The following is a 19,918-nucleotide window of genomic DNA, read 5'->3' on the forward strand; positions in this document are numbered from 1 at the left end:
AGAGGCAGCAGGTCATGGCTCAAGTCCCACTGACTCTCGCTGTTCCTACCAAGAGCTAGTAGATTTTCTCAAATAAATGTTTCCTTATGTGATGTATTCCCTCTAGAAAATCTCAAGACACTTTAAATTATTGTTTAAAAAAAAATTTTTTTTACCAGTTACAGTTGTTTAATTGGGAAAAAGTAAATCCCTGGAGCTCCTGATACTGTCCTCTTCCTGGGGATGTGCTGTAAGGCAAACTGCTGCCCCCAAGTTGCTCACCATCTAATCGAACAACCCACCTCGAGGAGATAATCACAACGTTACTGTGATTAATACCGTGAGAGAGGGGAGCACACTGCCGCACAGGAACACCTAGGAGGAACTCCTAACCAGTCCCCAAAAGGAAAGGCTTTCTAAAGTACAACAGACTTGTGAATATTAAGGAAAGAATTAGAGAGGTGAAGATGAGATCGGAAGAGTGCTACAGACACAGAAAAAAGCAAAGTGCAAAGGCACAAAGGGGTAAGAGTTCAAGGTAGGTGGTTGGTTATATATGTCACTGAGCAGGAGGCGCAAGGGAACGAAATAGGCTGGAAATTCCAAGGCCCGGCATGCTCTGTGCTGGGAGATTTCTCCCTGGATTTCTCAGTGTTCCTGCACATTCTGAATCTTCTGAGCAAAGGATGCCAGAATATACATCCTGAAGACAGAACACTCTGAAGGGATTTAGAGAATTCTCTTCCCTGCAGCCATTGTGGGGTGATGAAAAGAAGACAAAGACCTTCCTTTCCCCACCTCCCGAGCAGAGCTGTTTGCATTCCATAGCAACGTTTTGTGAGGGAGGATGTGCAGATGGGCCAGCTGCTGTCTCTGAGCTCCAAGTCTCATGATGTGGGGTTTCCTCTCCAGTGGTACAAACCCTGCTGCACTTACAGGTCAGTATCTGGCCCTCGCTGTGTAACCTCTGGGGAGCGGAGGCCTGGGGAGCCAGCATTCATATGCTCTGTGGGTAACAAACGGTCTGTTCTCTGTTCCAGAGGTCTGGTGTTTCTTTCCGTGTGTATACATATAAAAATCGTAGACCCTTGACAGTTTTGGACTTCACACCAAATATAAAAGCAGTTGAACTCTCATCTGAAGACAATCAATAGCTAATTTTTTAAAATGCTATTAAAGCAATCACACTGCCTATAAGATATTACAAAGATACAGAAATGTTTTATGTCGGAAGTAAAAATCCTTTGGCACTCCACCTCCCAAGGACAATGGCTGTTTGACATTGTCAAAAAGAAAAACCCCAAAGTGTACCACTTGTGCTAAAAGCTCATGACACCAAACCTAAAGATTTTACTTGTTTGCTTATTTTTATTTTTAAAGAGGGAGGAAGGGAGGGAGAAAGAGAAGGGAGCTGGCCTGCAACCCAGGCATGTACTTACCCTGAATGGAAATTGAACCGGTGACCTTTCAGTTCACAGGCCGGCACTCAAACCACTGAGCCACACCAGCCAGGGCACAGACCCACCCTTAATATCTCACCTAATTCCACATTCAGCCTCTCTGAGGAGTGGAATTTTAAACCAATCAGTCTGGAATTCCCAATTCATGCTAGTGAGGCCATCTGCCTGGTAAGAGCCCCTCCTTCTCCTCCTCTGAAATACTCCACGCAACTTAGTCTCACTTTCTTGGTGCCTCTAAAACCCTTCCACCCTGTGCAGCCCCTCAGAGAACCTTCTACCTGCTAAATGGGGTGTTGCCCACTTCATGAATCACCTAATGAAGCCAATTAGATCTCTAACTTTCCTCGATTGAATTTTGTTTTTTAAGAATATTTATTACACTATCCCCACTGAGGGAATGTTAAATAGGGAAATAACATCATCACCATTTTGTTTCAGAAAGGCCTGTTTGGCAACAGGGCAGTGTGGTAGGAACGGGGCAGGTAACAGGGGCGGTAGAGGAGGCTCAGGCAAGAACTGCCGAGGCAGCATTCAGTGGACATGTAGAGAAGGGGGTGACTGAAGAAAATCTAGAAACAAAAACAGAAGAGCTATGGTCGAAAGAGAAGCCACATCCTAAACCAGACAAGCTCAGAGGAGGCCAGCATGACGGTCTTACAGGCTCAGGGACTGCAAGCAACCACATGGGATGGACTGACTGTAAAAATCCCTAACCACAGCGGTCATGGCTACGTAGTCACATCCTGGGCCTGAAGGTTCCTTGACAAAGGTCAGTCTTTACCTTTGGTGGGCCTGCCTGCTGTCTTTTTGCCTCTAAGAGTACGTACTTTCTGAAATGTCAGAGTAATCCCCTTTCCCAGACCCCTGAAGGCACAATCTCTCACCAGACCACAGAACCCATCATTGTTATCTTGTTTCCTGTGCTGCACATGTTAATTATCCTGTGCCCACCGATGTAAAAAAAAAAAAGTATGTCTGTTTTACTTTTTATCCCAAATCCCAGGCACTTCCCCACTTTGCTTTCTCCCGTTCCCTTAATCTGCCACTAACAGAGTTAACCCTCCTTACATCTTCTCCTTTGACTTTAATGTATAAAATAAGCTGCAAAACTGCCATTCTCTGGAACATTTTCTCAATTTGTTGAGATTTTGCATCACTCCTTATCCCACCTATACCCTCTTCCACCTCCACACACCCCTTCCCCTCCTGCAATCACCACATTGTTGTCTGGTTGGTGAGTTCTCTCTTTCTCTCTCTGTTCTGCTCAATCTCTCTACCTCTACCCCCAGGCCTTCCCCACCAGAGCTGTCCACCTGCTCTCTGTCTCTATTTTGCTTATTAGTTCAGTTTGTTCATTAGATTCCTTGTATGAGTGAAATTGTATGGTACTTGACTTTCTCTGACTGGCCTATTCTACTTAGCATAATGTTGTCTGTCCATAATGAACCTTTAAAGAAAGAAAAGAGCTGAGTCAGACCGGATGTGGTGAATAAGGGCATGACAAGTGAACTCCAGAGCGGATTTTGGAGACTGGGAGGTACCACTCACGATGCAGGAGGAGGACCCCTTTGGAGCTAGTTGTTGAGAGGCCAAATCTGAGGTGCCAAATCTGGGGAGCCATCTGGTCTGGATATAGATTATCAGGGTTTAGAAACCATCATGAAAAGGAGGGGGCAATGGTGGTTTAGAACAACTTAAATGGCTAATAAAAGTTCTTTTTAGACTTCGATTGTTTGCCCGATGAATGTGTGACTACCTCACAGAGTGGGAATTAACCACATGCTCAATGGCAGGTGCCATATTTTAGAATATTTATATCTTAATGTTACATCTTGGGATGACACTGTTTTCGACTGTTCAAGCTGCTGCAGCAAAATACCACAGACTTCGTGGCTAATAAACAATCATTTATTCCTCACAGTTCTAGAGGCTGGCGGTCCAAGCTCAGAGTGTTAGCAAAGTCAAGTCCTAGTGAGAGCCCTGCTCCCGATTGCAGATGGCTGACTTCTGACTGTATCCTCACATGGCCAAAGGGGCAATGGAACTTTCTGGAGTCTCTTTTGTAAGGGGATGAGTCCCAGTCAGGAGGGCTCCATCCACATGATCTAATCACCTCCCAAAGGTCCCTACCTTCTACTACTAATCATCTTGGGCGTTAGGTTTCAACATATGAATTTCAGGGGACACAGACATGGAGAACAAGGCAAACATCTTGAACTTCTCCAAACCCTCAGTAATTGTTCATTGAATAAATGGATTTCATTGGGAGAGCCTGGAAATGGCTGGCAAGAGAGAAATTCTCCAATGGACTAAATTAAGTTACAGTGGGCTGAAGCGTGGCAGGGGGAGAGACAACTAAGGCACTCAGTTAACATCTGTGGGCCAAAACTAACAAACAGCTGTCCAGGAAGGAGGGGGGTTATGGTGGAAAGAAGGGGAAGGGACTAGATGAAGAACATGTATGAATCACCCATGGACATGGACAACAGGGTGGGAATTGACTGAGGGAGTGGGCGATGGGACGGGCAGAGGAGGGCAAAGAGGGGAAAACTGGGACAACTGTAATAGAGGAACAATAAAAAGTCTGAAAACTATTCACACTCTTGGATGCTTATGGAAACTTTGAGCACCCTGCTTTGTGCATGAACTTTCCGACTCTTGCCCACAGCTAATCAAGAAGTAGTCAATGTGTCTTCCTTATAACCTAGCCAACTATCCCAGAACTGCCCCTTCTTCGTCTTTTCCCACTGCCTTCTCTGCAGTCAATGCAAATTCTTTCAAAACAATTTCCATTTTCTTTCCCCAAACATTGTATACAGGAGCCCTGTGGCTGCAGGTGGTTTGAACAGTATTGTCCCAAGACCTGGCCCTTTTTCTGGACGGCATACGGCTCAATAAACTTTCTTTCACAAGTTTTGGGCTGTGAAGGTTTTTGTTTAACATGGTCCTGTTTTTTCCACTCTGCAACTCTGATCATAATTCTTCTCTGGTCCCCAGGTCACATGAATTCCTCTCCCACCACAGTCACGTGTGGGTTGGTCTTGTGCAAAGAGAGGCGAAGGCTTTAAAAACGGTCAAGGGTGAATCAGATGGGAGTCATGCTCTGGAGGAACCATGAGTCCATGAGTTTAGTAAGGGAGATAAGACACACATACACGATCATAGAAGGTAAAAAAAAAAAAAAATGAGAAGAAAGCTAAAGGTGAACTGATATGTAAGTACTCTGGGGTGGCAAATATTTGCCGTTGAATTTGGCAGGAAAAAAATGCAAATTCAGTATGCTGTCTCCTCTCTGATTTGCAGTGTTAGTAGCTCACTCTAGGTGGGCTTTTGCTTTAACTGTTCTGCCAGCAGACTAGGGAGTACGGCAACACTTCATAGTGGCTCGCCCCACAGCTTGTGCAATGCTCCCATTAGAGTTTGTCATTAGAGTGTAGGAACATTAAAACCTGTTTCAAAGTTCAAATAAATATTATCCAGAAATATTTGGAAAGGATCTCTGCATAAAATAGTATTGCTTAACGTTTTAATATTTCAAAAATCTCTAAAAATAGTCCGCCAAGACGGAGGCATAGGTGGAAACACTGTGCCTTCTCCCATAACCAAGTTTGAATACAACAAAGGTTTGGAGAACAAAGATGCAGCCAAACAACAGAAAATTGAACTATACGGAAGTCCAACAACAATGAACTGTTCTACCGAATGGGTAAGAGGGGCGGAGCCAGCAGTGGAGCAGGGTCAGGCAGGAAGGATCCCCCCACCCCAGGTGCCCAAGCATCTGAGGTAGCGCTGGCGGACCCAGTGAGGGCTTGGGGCGGCGGGAGTGAGAAGTGAGACGGACCGCGCAGCCCCCAGCAACAAACCCAGCAGCGGCTGACCGAGGTCACACATTAATCACGTGGCCCACTCTCGCTCAGTGGGACAGGTCTCGCGGCCCATTCGTGCGCAGTGGGGTGAATCAAGTGGCCCTCGGTGGTGGTGGGAGGAAGTGGAGGGTGCTTGCCATCGCCTTCCTTTGGCTCCGCCCCCACATACAGCATCACAACCCAGTGACTGGGTCACCCGGCCCTGGTGAACACCTAGGGCTCTGTTCCTCATACGTAACAGGCATGAACAATCCAAAATATGGCTCAAGAAGAACTCAAAGCCCCAGAGCCAATAACCCTAAGTGACCAGGAAATAGCGAAACTCTCAGATGCACAATTCAAGACACTGTTTATCAGGATGCTCACAGAACTAATTGATTATAGTCACAAATTAGAGGAACACATGAAGCCTAAACTAATTGAAATGAAGGGAAATACACAGGAAACCAATAGTGATGGAAAGGAAACTGGGACTCAAATCAATGGAATGGACCACAAGGAAGAATGAAACATCCAACCGGAAAAGAATGAAGAAACGAGAATTCAAAAAAATGAGGAGAGGCTTAGGAACCTCCGGGACATCTTTAAACATTCCAACAACCGAATTATAGGGGTACTAGAAGGGGAAAGGAAACAGCCATGAGTGGAAAATTTATTTGAACAAATAATAAAGGAGAACTTCCCCAATCTGGCAAAGGAAATAGACTTCCAGGAAATCCAGGAAGCTCAGAGAGTCCCAAAGAAGTTGGACCCAAGAAGGAACACACCAAGGTACATCATAATTACATTAGCCAAGACTAAAATGAAGGAGAGAATCCTAGAAGCAGCAAGAGATAAGGGGACAGTCACCTACCAAGGAGTTCCCATCAGACTGTCAGCAGATTTCTCAAAAGAGACCTTCCAGGCAAGAAGGAGCTGGAAGGAAGTATTCCAAGTCATGAAATCCAAAGACTTACATCCAAGACTGCTCTACCCAGCAAAGCTTTCATTTAGAATGGAAGGACAGATAAAGTGCTTCTCAGATAAGGTCAAGTTCAAGGAGTTCATCATCACCAAGCCCTTATTATATGAAATGTTAAAGGGACTTATCTAAGAAAAAGAAGATAAAAAATAAGAACAGTGAAAGGACAGCAAACTCACAGTTACTAACAACCACACCTAAAACAAAAGCAAACCAAGAGGACAGCTAGATCAGGAGTGGAACCATAAAAATGAAGAACACAGGGGAATGGGAGGAGGAGAAGTGGGGAGAAGAGACAGAAAATAAGTAGCATAGATGGTAGGTAAAAAATAGATAGGGGGAGGGCAAGAATAGTATGGGAAATATAGAATCTCAAGAACTTGAGACATATGGGCATAAACTAAAGGGGGGAAGGGTGGGGGAGGGAGTGTGTAGGGTGGAGGGGAATGAAGGGAGGAATAGAACAACTGTAATGGTATAATCAATAAAATATATATTTTTAAAAATCTCTAAAAATAGATTTGACTTAACAGAGTCTAGTTTACTTGCCAGGCTACATATATTTTCTCAATGTTTTAAAATGCATTATTCCCTTTGTAATAAACGTTGCACCCCACCCCCACCCCGGCCTGTTTTCTATGGTGAATCACCAGTTTCCATTGATTTATTAAGCATCCATTAGACTGAAAGATGTAACACTCTCCTTAAATGGCATCTTTCTAATTAAAAACAAACACACCATGACTGAGGCTACTGATGTTTTATTAGTAAAAAAAATAAACAAATAAATCAAATACCTTGACCACTTAAAAAATAGACCATTATTTTCTAAGAAATAATATTTGAAAAATCGTAAACAATGAATTTTCCTGAAGAATATAATTTACAATAAAATGTAAACTGTAGTCAGCTATGGATATGCAGAGAAGAGGTTGTTTATTCTAAACAACACTTGCCTTTGTACTTTACGACAAACTGCGCAATTTTAACATACTAATCACAGCAGATTAAATTTAGAGCCCCAAGTTTTTCCGTATTCCATAGACTCACCACCGCCCTTCTGCCCAGGAAGATTATCTTCTCTCAGAGGACTCTCAATAGCTGGCCTTAACAAGGTGCACTCAGCAAATTCAAAAAACAAAACAAAAACACCTGGGGCGGCTCACGTTTTCATTTACTTAATCTGAGACACCTCTAAGTGTTTTATTAAAAAAAAAAAACTAAATGTTTGAGTGCCTTGAGAATATATTTAAACAGATCAGATTAGTAGATAACTATCTTTTTTTTTTAAAGAACGATGTAGGTAACCAAAGTCCAACCTGTTAGAAGACCTCAAGTATTTTTTCTACTCCACAGCTTCACACCCCAAAGCATTAGCTTGGGAAATACGGAGGCAGTTCTCCAGCAACACGGAGTAACATTCAGCACCACCTCCTCCCCCGACCCCCATCCAAAGAAGTTTGGAGAAAGGCTAGGCACCAGAACTGGACAAGTCACCGAAGGCAGAGGGAACTGGTGACCCTGTTGCACAGCCGGCCCGTCCAAAGGATGGGAGGGGCCTGCCTCATAACATGCGATCTCACACGTACGCGGGAGTACACGGGAACCCGGAGCAGACACGGCAGACTCGCGCCGGCCCCAAAGGGCAGAGGACGGGCAGGGGCTGCGGTGCTGCGGCGCAGCACGTATCGGGGCGTGGCCTGCAGAGAGGTGGGCGGGACTCGGGTTTCTCCTGGCGGCTTAAATTTCGCATCCTTAAGCAGCACCAGCGGCACCGGGAACAAGAGGGGTGTCAGGTGCCTTCCGCATCCTTGGTATTTCCTCTGATGAGGGTCTGATCGCTGCTGCTCTCAGGCACCTGCCTTTCTTCTCCTTCCCGGAATGGAGCCAAGACAAGGACATAAAATAATGCAAGGAGATCGGGTGTCTGAGCAGCGTCTTGGGTAAAACCGTCCACTACAGGTAAGAATAAAAGTTATGCCCAAACCTCTGAAAGGGGTGAACACAACAAAGCTCCAGAAGGCATTCAGATTTGTGGTAAGGCGTAGCTTTTATTTTATAGGTAGGCTATTTCTTAGCAATTCTACAGATTGAACTAATTCTCCGTAAAATGATCTGGAAGAATAAGTTCAACGCTATTTAAAGGGGTGAAGTATGAGCAAAATGATTTAGTGGCAGACAAAAAAAACAACTGAGCAAAACAATTTTCTTTACATTTTTGTTGGTTCCAATATGTTTGCAAAGGTCAATAACCAAATCCAATTGTTTAAAACAAAATTCCATGTTCTTTGCAATTTGTTTTTTATATTGCTGTAATGGGAACTTTGAACTTTTAGAATTTTGTTAGATTCTGCAAAGCCGGTGACTTTAAGTTCATCTTTTCTGTGTTTTGAAGGTTATAGGGGGAAATCAAGATTTGCAATGAAACAAATAAAGTGAAAATTACGGTAATTGTGAGGTTATACAAACTTAAGAGAAAATAAACATGTCTACTGTGCTATGAAGTCAAACAGCTCTGGGAGAACCATACCATACATTCATACGGCATTTTAGTTTATCTTCTATTCATACATCACCTCATTTACCTGATGTGTCCACACCACTCAAATCTGTAGTTATTACTAAAATCCAGCTAAATAGCACTTCAAAACATCACTTTTTATTAGTTTCCATTTGTCTTGCCATTCCTCTCAGATGTCCTGAATGTCCTGTATGATTTAATTATCTTCAAGAGACACCCACTCTCAGTTCTCTCTACCCTCACTTTCCCATTTGCTATTTAAATAGTTAATGGAAGAAAATGTTCTACTGGACTGGCTAGCCCTGCAAAGTGGTTAGCACCACTGGCTTATGGAGTTACTGATGACCTGCGCAAGTACTCTGAACCTTAGGTGACCTGTCCAAGCTATTTTCTCATCTACAGGAGATACAAGTACTAATTCATAGGTTTTTGGGTAAGATTGTCTGATAATATGCAAAATGCTTAGCACAAAGCTAGCATATAGTATGCGAGAGATGTCAGATTTATTTTAATTCCTAATCTTTGTCATTTCACCTAGCACTGGGAGACTGCTTGAGAAACGATTTCCAGTTCCAAGGTTAATAGTGAGGCTTAGAACAAATGAACAAAGAGACACTAAGCTCCTTTACCATACTTTCAAGTGTGAAAATAATAAAATGGTCATTTATTCATAGCAGCACCAGAGAAGGGAGGGGCAGGAATATTAAGGGAGAAGAGCTGTTATAAAATTGTAATTGTTAGGGTAGGGTTTTACTTTCTGGATAAAAATATTATTTAAAAAGCTTGCAGTGGTGTCAGACAACACAACGCTGGGAAGGACAGGCTGGTTCTGCTATTTCAATTTCAAGCACCCCAGGGGGTTTGTTTTTTAATGACCCAGAGGTGGGTACTTGTTCTTTCAGCTTTACGGTTCTTTAAAGTGGCTTTCTCCTCTCAATCACAGCTCTAACCAGTCCTTTTCCCAGACATTACACAATCTGACCATTGACTAATATCTGAAAACTGTAAACATCTAGTTTTCAACTGAAGGTAATTTGCTATCAGAATAAGCAACATTTTTGATATTTTGACCTGAGAATATTAAAAAATTACTTTATTCTAAAATACCACCTCTAGTACTATTTGTAATTAGCTAACCACACAAGCAGTTTGGACCACAGTATTTATATTGAAGTATACATGTACTCCAAAATCTGGCATCGAATTTTAGTATTGTAAACTTTGTTCCCAAATTAATGCAAATGTTCCACATTTTATTCACTCTACAGTAAAAACAGCTCAAGATCCTCAAGATCCATGGCTTATTTTGTTCAGTATCTTTTGTTCCTCTAATGTCAGGCTGTAGTACCTAAGACTCTGGCACTATGTAATTTGTCCATAAAAATAATATGCAGTTACCTCTAGGTGTGGGGATTTACAGTGACTTTTCTATTTCTTTTTTATATTGTTTTGTGTTCTTAAAAAAGAGAATGTATTGCTTTTATCATTAGAAAATACAGCAATTTCATAGCAATGAGATAAAACAAAGCTATTTTTAAAAAATTTAAATATGCAGTATCATTAAAACAAAACAAGGTTAGTTCTGTTCCGTGTTAGAGTCAGAAAACCTAAGTTTAGTAAGTCTCTAGTCTGGCATTACTTTAGGACTTAGACAAATCGTGTAATTGTGTAGCATCTGAGGTCTAAATTTCTTCATCTGCGAATAGGAAATCTTAATTAGAAATCTTTATTATTTCTTAAATTTAAAAAAATTTATTGATTTGACAGAAAGTCATTGATTTGTTGTTCCACTTATTTATGCATTGAACCCACAACCCTAGCTTATTGGGACAATATTCTCTAATCAAATTCTCTACCTGACAACAGGGTCTTCCAATTTTTGGAAGACCTTCTAGCCTTCCAACATTGCGTGACTATAATATTCATGATCTGTTTCACCCATCCCATTCATATTAAAACATAAACATTGTTTTAATAAGATCATAAACTTATAAACAGATTTCTTTTCTAAAAGCATACTATTTACAGTGGGACATTATGGTTTGTTATTTAACATGACATTTAAAGACACAATGTACATTAAGGTGATAGCAAAAGATAAATGGAGAAATAATGCTGCACCAATGTAATGTTCATAAAATTCTTAAACTGCTGGCAAACAATTTTAGGAGTTGGAGGTACTGAAATAAACATCAACATAAAAGCGGATCAAAGGAGGGCCTGGTCCACAGAAGATGTTTATTTGAAGTAACAAAACAATACAGTTAGTGTTAGATCCAACCACAAAGAGCAAAAGGAATGAAAAATTTGTACAATGCACATAGAAAAAACAAGATGTTTACTGTGACAACTATATATTTCTAAAATAATACTTCTAAAATCACTCAATTATTGAAATCTATATGAAAACAAAAGGATGTTAATGGTGACAAAGTGCATAAAATGAAACATCGAATTTTCAGCAAATTAACATACTAGGCAATTCTGCTAACAAAGCATGATTTTTGTTCACTATCTGCTCAAAACATCTTTATACCAACAGGGTGGGCAGAACATTTAGGTATCAATTACACATTATTAGCATAAACTTCCACAACTACATGTAAGGTGTTTTCTTTCGAGCTGGCAAAATGACTATAGAAACATCAAGTTCATTTCTCTGAATTGAGAATTTTATCGAAATAAAATTGCCACATACCTTCCAGATATATGCATATCTTTCTATATCATGTAAATGGCTTTACCCATTTAATAAACCACACAAGCACTTAAGAATCATTATATGATTAACAATGTCATGTTTCAGGGTTAACAATTTCATAGGCCAAAAAAAATCTTCTTAAAAACTATTTTTATAAATGCAGAATATATTGCATGAGTAACTGCTGGTCTTTTTTTAAGAAAATATATTGTGCAATTGTGGCTACCATGTACTGCCGGCAAATCATTATTGTTTACATAAAATGTGAAAAAAACTGAGTAAAAAATTTTCAAACTGATCATGATGAAAGGTTACTGCCTTCTTAAAAAGATTACGTTGGCATCTTATTAAAAATAATTCCATAGGAGACAAACTCCCTAGCCCAAAATAAATAAATAAAAAGGTGCATTCTAAAAATGATGCTACTGCAATGCAATGGTTTAAATACCAAAGAACTGTGAGAATGTGCTACCTGTGATCTGGCATTAATGTAAATTAAGTAGAAGGGGATCAAAATTGAACTAACAGAGTCTGTGCAGTATTGTAGCCAGGCTTCTAAAATTAGATATAGAAAATATAAATAGACTGCTTTAGGTAATGAGCCACCAGTGTCCAAGAAAAGGAATGAAATTATGAAAAAGCTCAGTTAACTTGATCCAACGCTCTGAGTAATTCTTCACCCTGCAGTAGGTTTCTGCTGCCTTGGATAGGAGCGTTAACTTCACAATCGTAACTGGTCAGCTGTGGTAATCCACTCTCATCCATCGATTGCCCCAACAGTCTACACGCTAAATCTGAAAAACAAGGAGATACCAAAGTATGCATTCATGTAGTCAATGATTATTATTAAACATCCACTATGTGTTAGGTATTGGGAAAACAAAGCTAGTAAGCTCTTTCTGGGTTTTCCACTCTATGGTGCAAAACAATAGCTACGGAAACAAGTGCAATCAAGTGCTGTGTCAGAAATGTTTATGGCAAGGGTGTCAGACCCATTTTCACTGGGGCCCACATCAGCCTCACAGTGACCTTCAAAGGGCCGAATACAATTTCAACTCCGTAACAGTTAAGGAGTAGTTACATTTACACAGTCCTAAAATTATTTTGACCCTTTGAAGGCCACTGTGAGGCTGATGTGGCCCCTGGTGAAAATGAGTTTGACACCCTGGTTTTACAGGATACAATGAAGGCACAAAGGAGTGATAAATGCATTTAGAGAAAGGCATAAAAACTCACAAAGTTTAGCTTCTATTCAATATTAATAGTACACAGAGATTATCAAAGACAATTCTAAAAAATTCAAATTCCTTTTTGAAATAGCTATTTCTATGTTACAGCCATTAGAGAAAATGCTACCTTCCTTTTTAATCTTGCTAAGGAATGAAAATTACTCTCACTTGGAGAGAAGCTCCTAAATAAAAAATCATATACTTCTCTTTGTGATATTCAGGGCAAAAAGAATAAACTAACCAGAGGGTATTAGAATAATAGTCTTTTGCTCCATTCCATTCTGTTCACCAGATCTGCATCCTTTTACGCGTTTCCAAGAAAGTGATGTAGTAGTTGCACGATCATCTGGCTGCTGTAATAGTGTTCCCTAAAAACAGTAAAGTTATTTTAATTTTACTATGTCTTTTTTTTTAAACAGAAAACTTTGATATCACTATAAGTTTAGTAACACAGAGTAGGCAGGCTTCTTAAATCCAATACTGCCCCAGATTGCTTTAATTCTTCCTCTTACCACTACTATGATAAAGACATTTATCTGTCACACATCAGGGCTGTCTGTAAATTCTTTCCAGTGAACCTGGTTAAACTGAAAATATCCCTGGATTACATGAAAACTGACAACATACCTACTGTGTTTTGGGGGTAAGAAAAAGAAAGTAACTTTAAGGGTAAAAGAACAAGACTGCTGCTGGTATTGGGTGCAATACAGGGAGAACATCAGTTTTTACCTAAAATATATCTGTGTTATCTGAAAGTTTTATACTGAGAATATATTAAGTGTTTTAAAGAAATAGTATATACACAGTGAAAAACCATGTATAAATTCTAAGAAATACAACTATAGCAGTTAGAAGAAACCAGAATTACCTATATGTATAACTTATAAATAACACATTAGCTAGAAAAGCAAACACATACTCTTCACACTTACAATTCCTACTGCTTGAAAAAGTGAACCATCATGTTCTATTTTTCGTTTTCTTTGAGCATTCTGCAAAGCTAGTATCTTTGGATTTAGTTCTTCCTCAGGAACAGTAGTTCTGAAAAAAAAATTTAAATATTGTCTTAATTTAAAATTTTAAATAAAAATAACCTTTTTATTTAAAAAATCCAAATAGCTTTTCCCCAGAAAATATGTTTGTTTTCCAATTACAGAATATACTGTTACATATGAGAACTTTTCTTGATTACTAAAGTTTATCATTTTAAAAGCCAAAGCTCAATTTTTAAAACAAAATATCCTAAAATTTACATTTTCCTATTAATAAAAGTGAACGGAACTAGACTGGTATTTTTGTAACTTAAATATTGCCCTTTCATTTTGCCTAATATAGATATTCTTGGGAATACTGCAATACAAAATTAATTTCACATTTGTATAGCATTTTCAGTTCATAAAACATTTCATGTTTATTAGTTCAGTTTAGTCTCACTCTAATCCCAAAGGCAGGTATATAATACTCACTGTACAAATGAGAAATCTGAGGCCTGTGAGTTAACTATCTCAAAGTCCTATTTCTAATTAACTGGAGATAGGGAAGCTCATTCTGGGTCTCTTTATACCCATGGCCCTCTCAGTGATCTTCCTACTAAGCCATTTTTTTGCTTCCCATATGGATCTTGTTATCAAACCTGCATGTATCTAAAATTAATGTTAAATAGCGAAGAACTGTTTTATAGCTTAAATACATCAATTTTGTCATAGCTGAAGAGCTCTCCTATCCATACATAATCATAAATGGCTCCTTGCTGTTCCATATAGTTGAGAATGTATATGAGTAGGTGATCTATTATTCTGCCTTCCTACATGCAGTTTTGTCTCTAGTATATATATATAAACAGGCAGGTTTTTAAACCCTTATGTAACTATATTATCATTATGTAGTACTTTTAATGGTTATCTTTAATTTTTGTTACAAAGCTGTAAGTTGTCCGGCTTAATATAGCACTCTGATTTTGCAAGTAATTACCTAGACAAACAGTAATGAAAAAGCTTACATATAATTCATAAGATTCATCTCTTAAAATATTTAGCACATACTATAGAGGAATTGATGTAAAAAATTGGTAATATAACTAGAATATTGAAAACTGAATATTCCATAATCTCTTATAGTGAACAGTAAACTGTAAATTACAGGCCACCATCATCTTCATTATTTATACTGCTATTTTCATTCATCTGTCCATCCAGTAATCACTTATTGAGCAACTACTACATGTTAGGTACAGAGTTAAGTATTAATACCATTAAAATGTCCAAGACACTGTCATTGCCCTACAGGAACTCAAAGTCTAAAGTCAACTGATGACACAGTAATTTATAACGTAATGCAAAATGATTCTTCTTTGTTCATCTAAAACCCCAAGATCAGCCCTGGCTGGTGTAGCTCAGTGGACTGAGCTCGGGCCTGCAAACCAAAGGATCGCGGTTTGATTCCCAGTCAGGGCACATGCCTGGGTTGCAGGCAAGTTCCCAGCAGGAAATGCACAAGAGGCAACCATATACTGGTATTTCTCTCCCTCTCTCCTTCCCTTCTCCTTTAAAGATAAATAAATAAAATCTAAACTAAAAAAAAAAAGAATAAAACCCCAAGATCACTTCTCAGCTCTAGGAAAAAGCCTCTCCCAGCACTGTAGGTCAACATAGTAATGCAAGGCAGGAGAAACGAACCATAAGCTCTGGCTATAGCAGTGCTTTTTCCTACTGCTACTGATATATATCTGGATCAGTCTAGGCAAAGCAGAAAAGGAATCATTTCTCTCTTCAACACACTGACCCAATGACTAACTAAAATTATTTCCAATGATTATAGCCACAAATTTAAAATATGTTAAATCTCATTATAAATTATATACAGAAATTATAATTTAAAATTTGGTTGATGTCCAGATAGTTGCTGAAATTCATTCCACAGAAGCAATGTAACAAAATCAGGCTTAGATTCCTGTTGCAGCTCTTAAAAATCTATTTAACCTATAATAAATAATGTTCTATAAACATGCAATGAAAAGTAAAAGCTACTGTAACATAACTACACATAAACCTTAAAAAAAAGTCTTGTAAATATCTATACTGAGGACTAAAGACCATCAGGCTCAACGTGGAATGGAAAAGTGCAAATACCCTTAAGTCAGAAGGGCTTTTTTTCAGGCAAGCTTAAAATCAGCTCCATGAAACATAAGCAGTGACAATATGTTAACGAGCCTGATTTAAACAACCAGAAGAAGCTGGGTCAGTTTTTGTGCACTTATAGAACTTATTGGTTAGATTTTATTTTTAGAGGTATTAGAAGACCAACCTACATTCAGACAGTTGATAAGGTTATTTTAGAGAAAATAAACACACAAGCTAATGTAGAAGCAGTTTTGGGAGTTAAGTTCAGAATTTGTGTATCAATTCTATGCTCCTTAAAGCATACACATCAGAAAGTCTGCTACATTTAGAAATAATTTATCACCACACTCATCTTCTAAAAAATAAAGTATGAATTTAATGTTACATATAAATAAATACCTTGGACTCAAAGTGATAGATAACACGTTAGAGCTTCCTGGATGAGATTTTTCTGCCTGTTCTGTAACTCCTTTTCCTGCTCTGTTTGGCGAGGCTGTCCGACTTTGAGTATCACTATATGGTGATGTTGTAGCACTAGCAGTTTCTTTAGGTATGTGGGTAGGAGATGGAGATGCTATCAGTATTTTAATGTCTTCCATACCATCTTTTGCAAGTGTTTTTAATTCATCAGTGGTGGTGGTGGTAGCGGTGGTGCTAAGAGTTGGTTCTTGCATTTGAGTTGGCTGGAATCCTGTGATTGTGCTTGTACTTTGGGGGCTTGTAGAACTGCTTTCCAATGGTGACAACTGATCAAACGAACGTAACTGGAAGTCATCATCCATTGGGATATAAGGAGCTAACATCTCCAAGTCTAAGTCGGTGTCCTATAAAACAATAAATTTAGGAGTTTTTACAATGGCTGCATCTTATACCCAAAGTCACGTCAGACCAGAGATTAGTAAGGTTTAATATAAAGTATAATAAATGAATTCATATACCTGAGTGGAAAATGGATTCTTTGCTTCTGTGTCTTCAGCAAAAAGTTTCTCTACCAATTCCAACTTGAATTCATTGACCATATCACTATCCACATCAAAACAATATTCACTGGGACTGGTAGGCTATAAAAGGAATTAAATGTGTTTACTCTCCCAGAAGATACCTGCGTGTTTTGCTAGTTGTCAGAATTCTCCAACCAGATCTCAGAGAATACATAATAAAGTTCATCTGTTTTATCAAATTTTATCTAACTAGTGAGAAGTCAAATTTTTCAACTTAGATTTTTATCTGATTTTGCTAATATAGTAGTTTCCCCCTTATCTGGGGTTTCATTTGCTGCAATTTCAGTTACCCGTGGTCAACTGAGGTCTGAAAATACTAGGAAATTCCAGAAGTAAGCAATCTGTAAGTTTTAAAAAATTTGCATTGTTCTGAGTAATGTGATGAAGTCTTGCACTGTCCCACTCCATCCTGCCACAGACATGAATCATACCTTTGTCCAGCGTACCCACACTGTATATTCTACCCACCCATTAGTCATTTAGTAGCCATCTTGGTTACCAGATCAATTGTGACAGTATCCCAGTGTTTACATTCACAGTAACCCTTATTTTACTTAATGGCTTAAAGTATAAAAGTAGTGATGCTGGCAATCTGGATATGCCTAAAGGGAAGCTGGAGAGTTCTTCCTTTAAGTTAAATTGTAAAAGTTCTTGACTTAATAAGGAAAGAAAAAAACAAAACCCATATGCTGAGATTGCTAAGAAGGAAAAAGAAATTTGTGCTAGTTTTGCTATCCATCTTAAACTAGAAAAGTTACAGGCACAGTAAACGACAGTGCTTAGTTAATATGGAAAAGGCATTAAATTCATGGGTGGAAGATGAAAATAGAAAACAGGTTCCAATCGATGCCGATGAGTTGTGCCACAAAGCACTGAGCCCACATGAAGACTTCAGCAAGGGATCCCCGCAAACAAGTGACACTAAGTCATTTACTGCAAGCAAGTAAGGGATAAACAATATGACAATTACTGCACAGCCTGCATTTATCCTTTTCTTATTATATCATGACACTTACCTCAGGTGAACTTTGTCTAGTGCTTCCATCAGAAGGACTAGCTGGCTGATCTTGAATCTGGGGCATAGTAAAAGAAAGTTCCAATGACTCTGGATTTGGTTCTAATTTTAATGCAACTTCCTGATTGAGTGCAGGGTCAGCACTACTTCGAAGTGGCTCTGGAGTTTCAGAGGCAGGTAATGGGGACATTGCCAAGTTTATATTCTGTAATCTTTCATTAGATGAGGGGAGCATTACATCATTATATAATGGAACTTCCTCAAGTTGTTGGTCATCAGTTTCTGTGTCTGTAAGGAAACAAATTAGTCAATTTAGAGAATATCTAGATTTTAGCATACAGAAGCAGATACCCTTTTTATCAAAGGTTTGTCTAGTTCACTAAAATATTAAAAATGTCACCAAATTTTCCTTAATCAGAAAGTTTATAGATACTGTGGTATAACCATCAAGTCCAAGTTATCTTTCCAAACCACTACTGATAACTCCTATAATCTACAGGGCACAAACCCCTCCAGCAATTCCAATCTTCTCATCATTAAAATTTCACCTAGTTTGAAATTATAGTGTTCATTTTTTGTGTTTAGTATTATGGTACGACTGCTGACTTTAATGTGACTATACCTGTTGCAATATAACTTTGCTAAAGTATGGAGGAAATATACCAGTAGGATACAGAAATACAGTGTAGCTGAGAAATTTAAAGTGGGAAGAAGTACCTTAAGGACACTATGAAGCACAATTTCCCACATAATAAAAGAAGGAATGCTAAGAAATTAGAGGGGCAAAATATTTAAGGAAATACTTTCAAGAAGACTATGAAAAACAAAACATATCCAAGACCATACTATCCAAATGATTACCAACAAAAAACGCCACCATGGAGTTCAGTTAAAATGGGCTTGCACGAGCAGACAGTTCAGGCAATTAACAAAATAACTAAAGACCCACCATTGCTGCCAAAATCTAAAGATATGATTGTGTCTCCAGCAGCTGGGGCCAGCAAAGTTAAAGCATCAGGCTCCTTCTTAAGTTTATCAAAGAGGCTACTTGTATCTTCTGATTCAACTTTGGTGAACAGCTGAGTCATTTTCATATCTGAAGATTCAACTGGTTTCAGGACACATTCTGTTTGTTGAAGGGAGAAGATCAAGTCGTGCTGAATAATACCACTGTCAAAAAGAGAGAGGAGTAATTTTTAAATGAGTATTTAACACAATGGAGATAGAGGGAAGGGGACTCTGAAAGGACCTTGTCTCCTCAAGAAATTCTACTTTATGAAAAAGAACACTTTAAGATGCTTTGACCTAATCTCATGCATACTTGGTCACATTCATTCAGGGTTTAAAATACCAACCTGAAATAAACACCTAATAAAACTCACAGTATTTAAAAAAAAAAAAAACACCTCACAGTGTAAGATAATTCAAATATCTGACTCCTTTTAATTAAGAAACTTCAGCTCTGGCTGGTGTGGCTCAGTGGATTGAGTGTGGGCCTGCAAACCAAAGGATCGTAGTTTGATTCCCGGTCAGGGCACATGCCTAGGTTGCAAGCCAGTTCCCAGTGGGGGATGCATGAGAAGCAACCATACATTGATGTTTCTCTCCCTCGTTCCTTCCTTTCCCCTCTAAAGATAAATAAATAAAAATCTTAAAAAAAAAAAAAAGAAACTTCAGCTAGCCCTTTGGGAAGAGTGGTAGTGACAAAGATATGTAACAGTCAACTATACGGAAGACATAAATAGACCTTTCCAATGTTTGTGCTGACTCACATATAATGAAATTGGCACGTAAACTCTTTGGCACTAAGGATCATCCTAGAATATAAAGATATGTAGATAAATGACCAAGGTCTTTCTAAAAGGGACGCCATATTTTCTGTGGTGGTAGAAAAATGGTAACGGTTATATCATCTATATGGACAGAGTTAGGGTTGATAAACAGCTACATATTTATTTGGCTTAAATATAAATTTTATTGCTCCTTTAATCAATAAATATTAAGTATCTACTATGTAAAGTGAACTGTTACAAAAATTAAAATATCTAACCCTTGTCCTCAAGTTT

The 19,918-nt window shown here is 38.7% G+C and overlaps 1 protein-coding gene and 1 long non-coding RNA gene across 3 annotated transcripts in view; one reads left to right on the plus strand and one right to left on the minus strand.

Annotated features, from left to right (window-relative positions):
• The first annotated feature begins 7,436 nt into the window (after positions 1-7,436).
• The window catches only part of LOC118976967 (uncharacterized), a 28,040-nt gene continuing 15,558 nt past the window's right edge, over positions 7,437-19,918 (plus strand). For both annotated transcript variants that reach the window (XR_005064393.1, XR_005064394.1), the window contains exon 1: positions 7,437-8,228. This is a non-coding gene — a long non-coding RNA (uncharacterized LOC118976967). The remainder of the gene's footprint in view (positions 8,229-19,918) is intronic.
• Positions 10,991-19,918, minus strand: part of HIF1A (hypoxia inducible factor 1 subunit alpha) — a 46,305-nt gene continuing 37,377 nt past the window's right edge. Inside the window, exons 9-15 of the mRNA XM_037031774.1 lie at positions 18,802-19,022; positions 17,854-18,140; positions 16,775-16,897; positions 16,236-16,660; positions 13,650-13,758; positions 12,959-13,085; positions 10,991-12,282 (exon numbers count right to left, since the gene is read on the minus strand). Of these exons, the coding sequence (XP_036887669.1) occupies positions 12,131-12,282; positions 12,959-13,085; positions 13,650-13,758; positions 16,236-16,660; positions 16,775-16,897; positions 17,854-18,140; positions 18,802-19,022 (1,444 nt within the window). The 3' untranslated portion in view covers positions 10,991-12,130. The remainder of the gene's footprint in view (positions 12,283-12,958; positions 13,086-13,649; positions 13,759-16,235; positions 16,661-16,774; positions 16,898-17,853; positions 18,141-18,801; positions 19,023-19,918) is intronic.

The sequence above is a fragment of the Sturnira hondurensis genome, unplaced genomic scaffold (genome assembly GCF_014824575.4).
Source record: "Sturnira hondurensis isolate 20B ecotype Veracruz unplaced genomic scaffold, ASM1482457v3 Scaffold0021143, whole genome shotgun sequence".
Taxonomy (NCBI): domain Eukaryota; kingdom Metazoa; phylum Chordata; class Mammalia; order Chiroptera; family Phyllostomidae; genus Sturnira; species Sturnira hondurensis.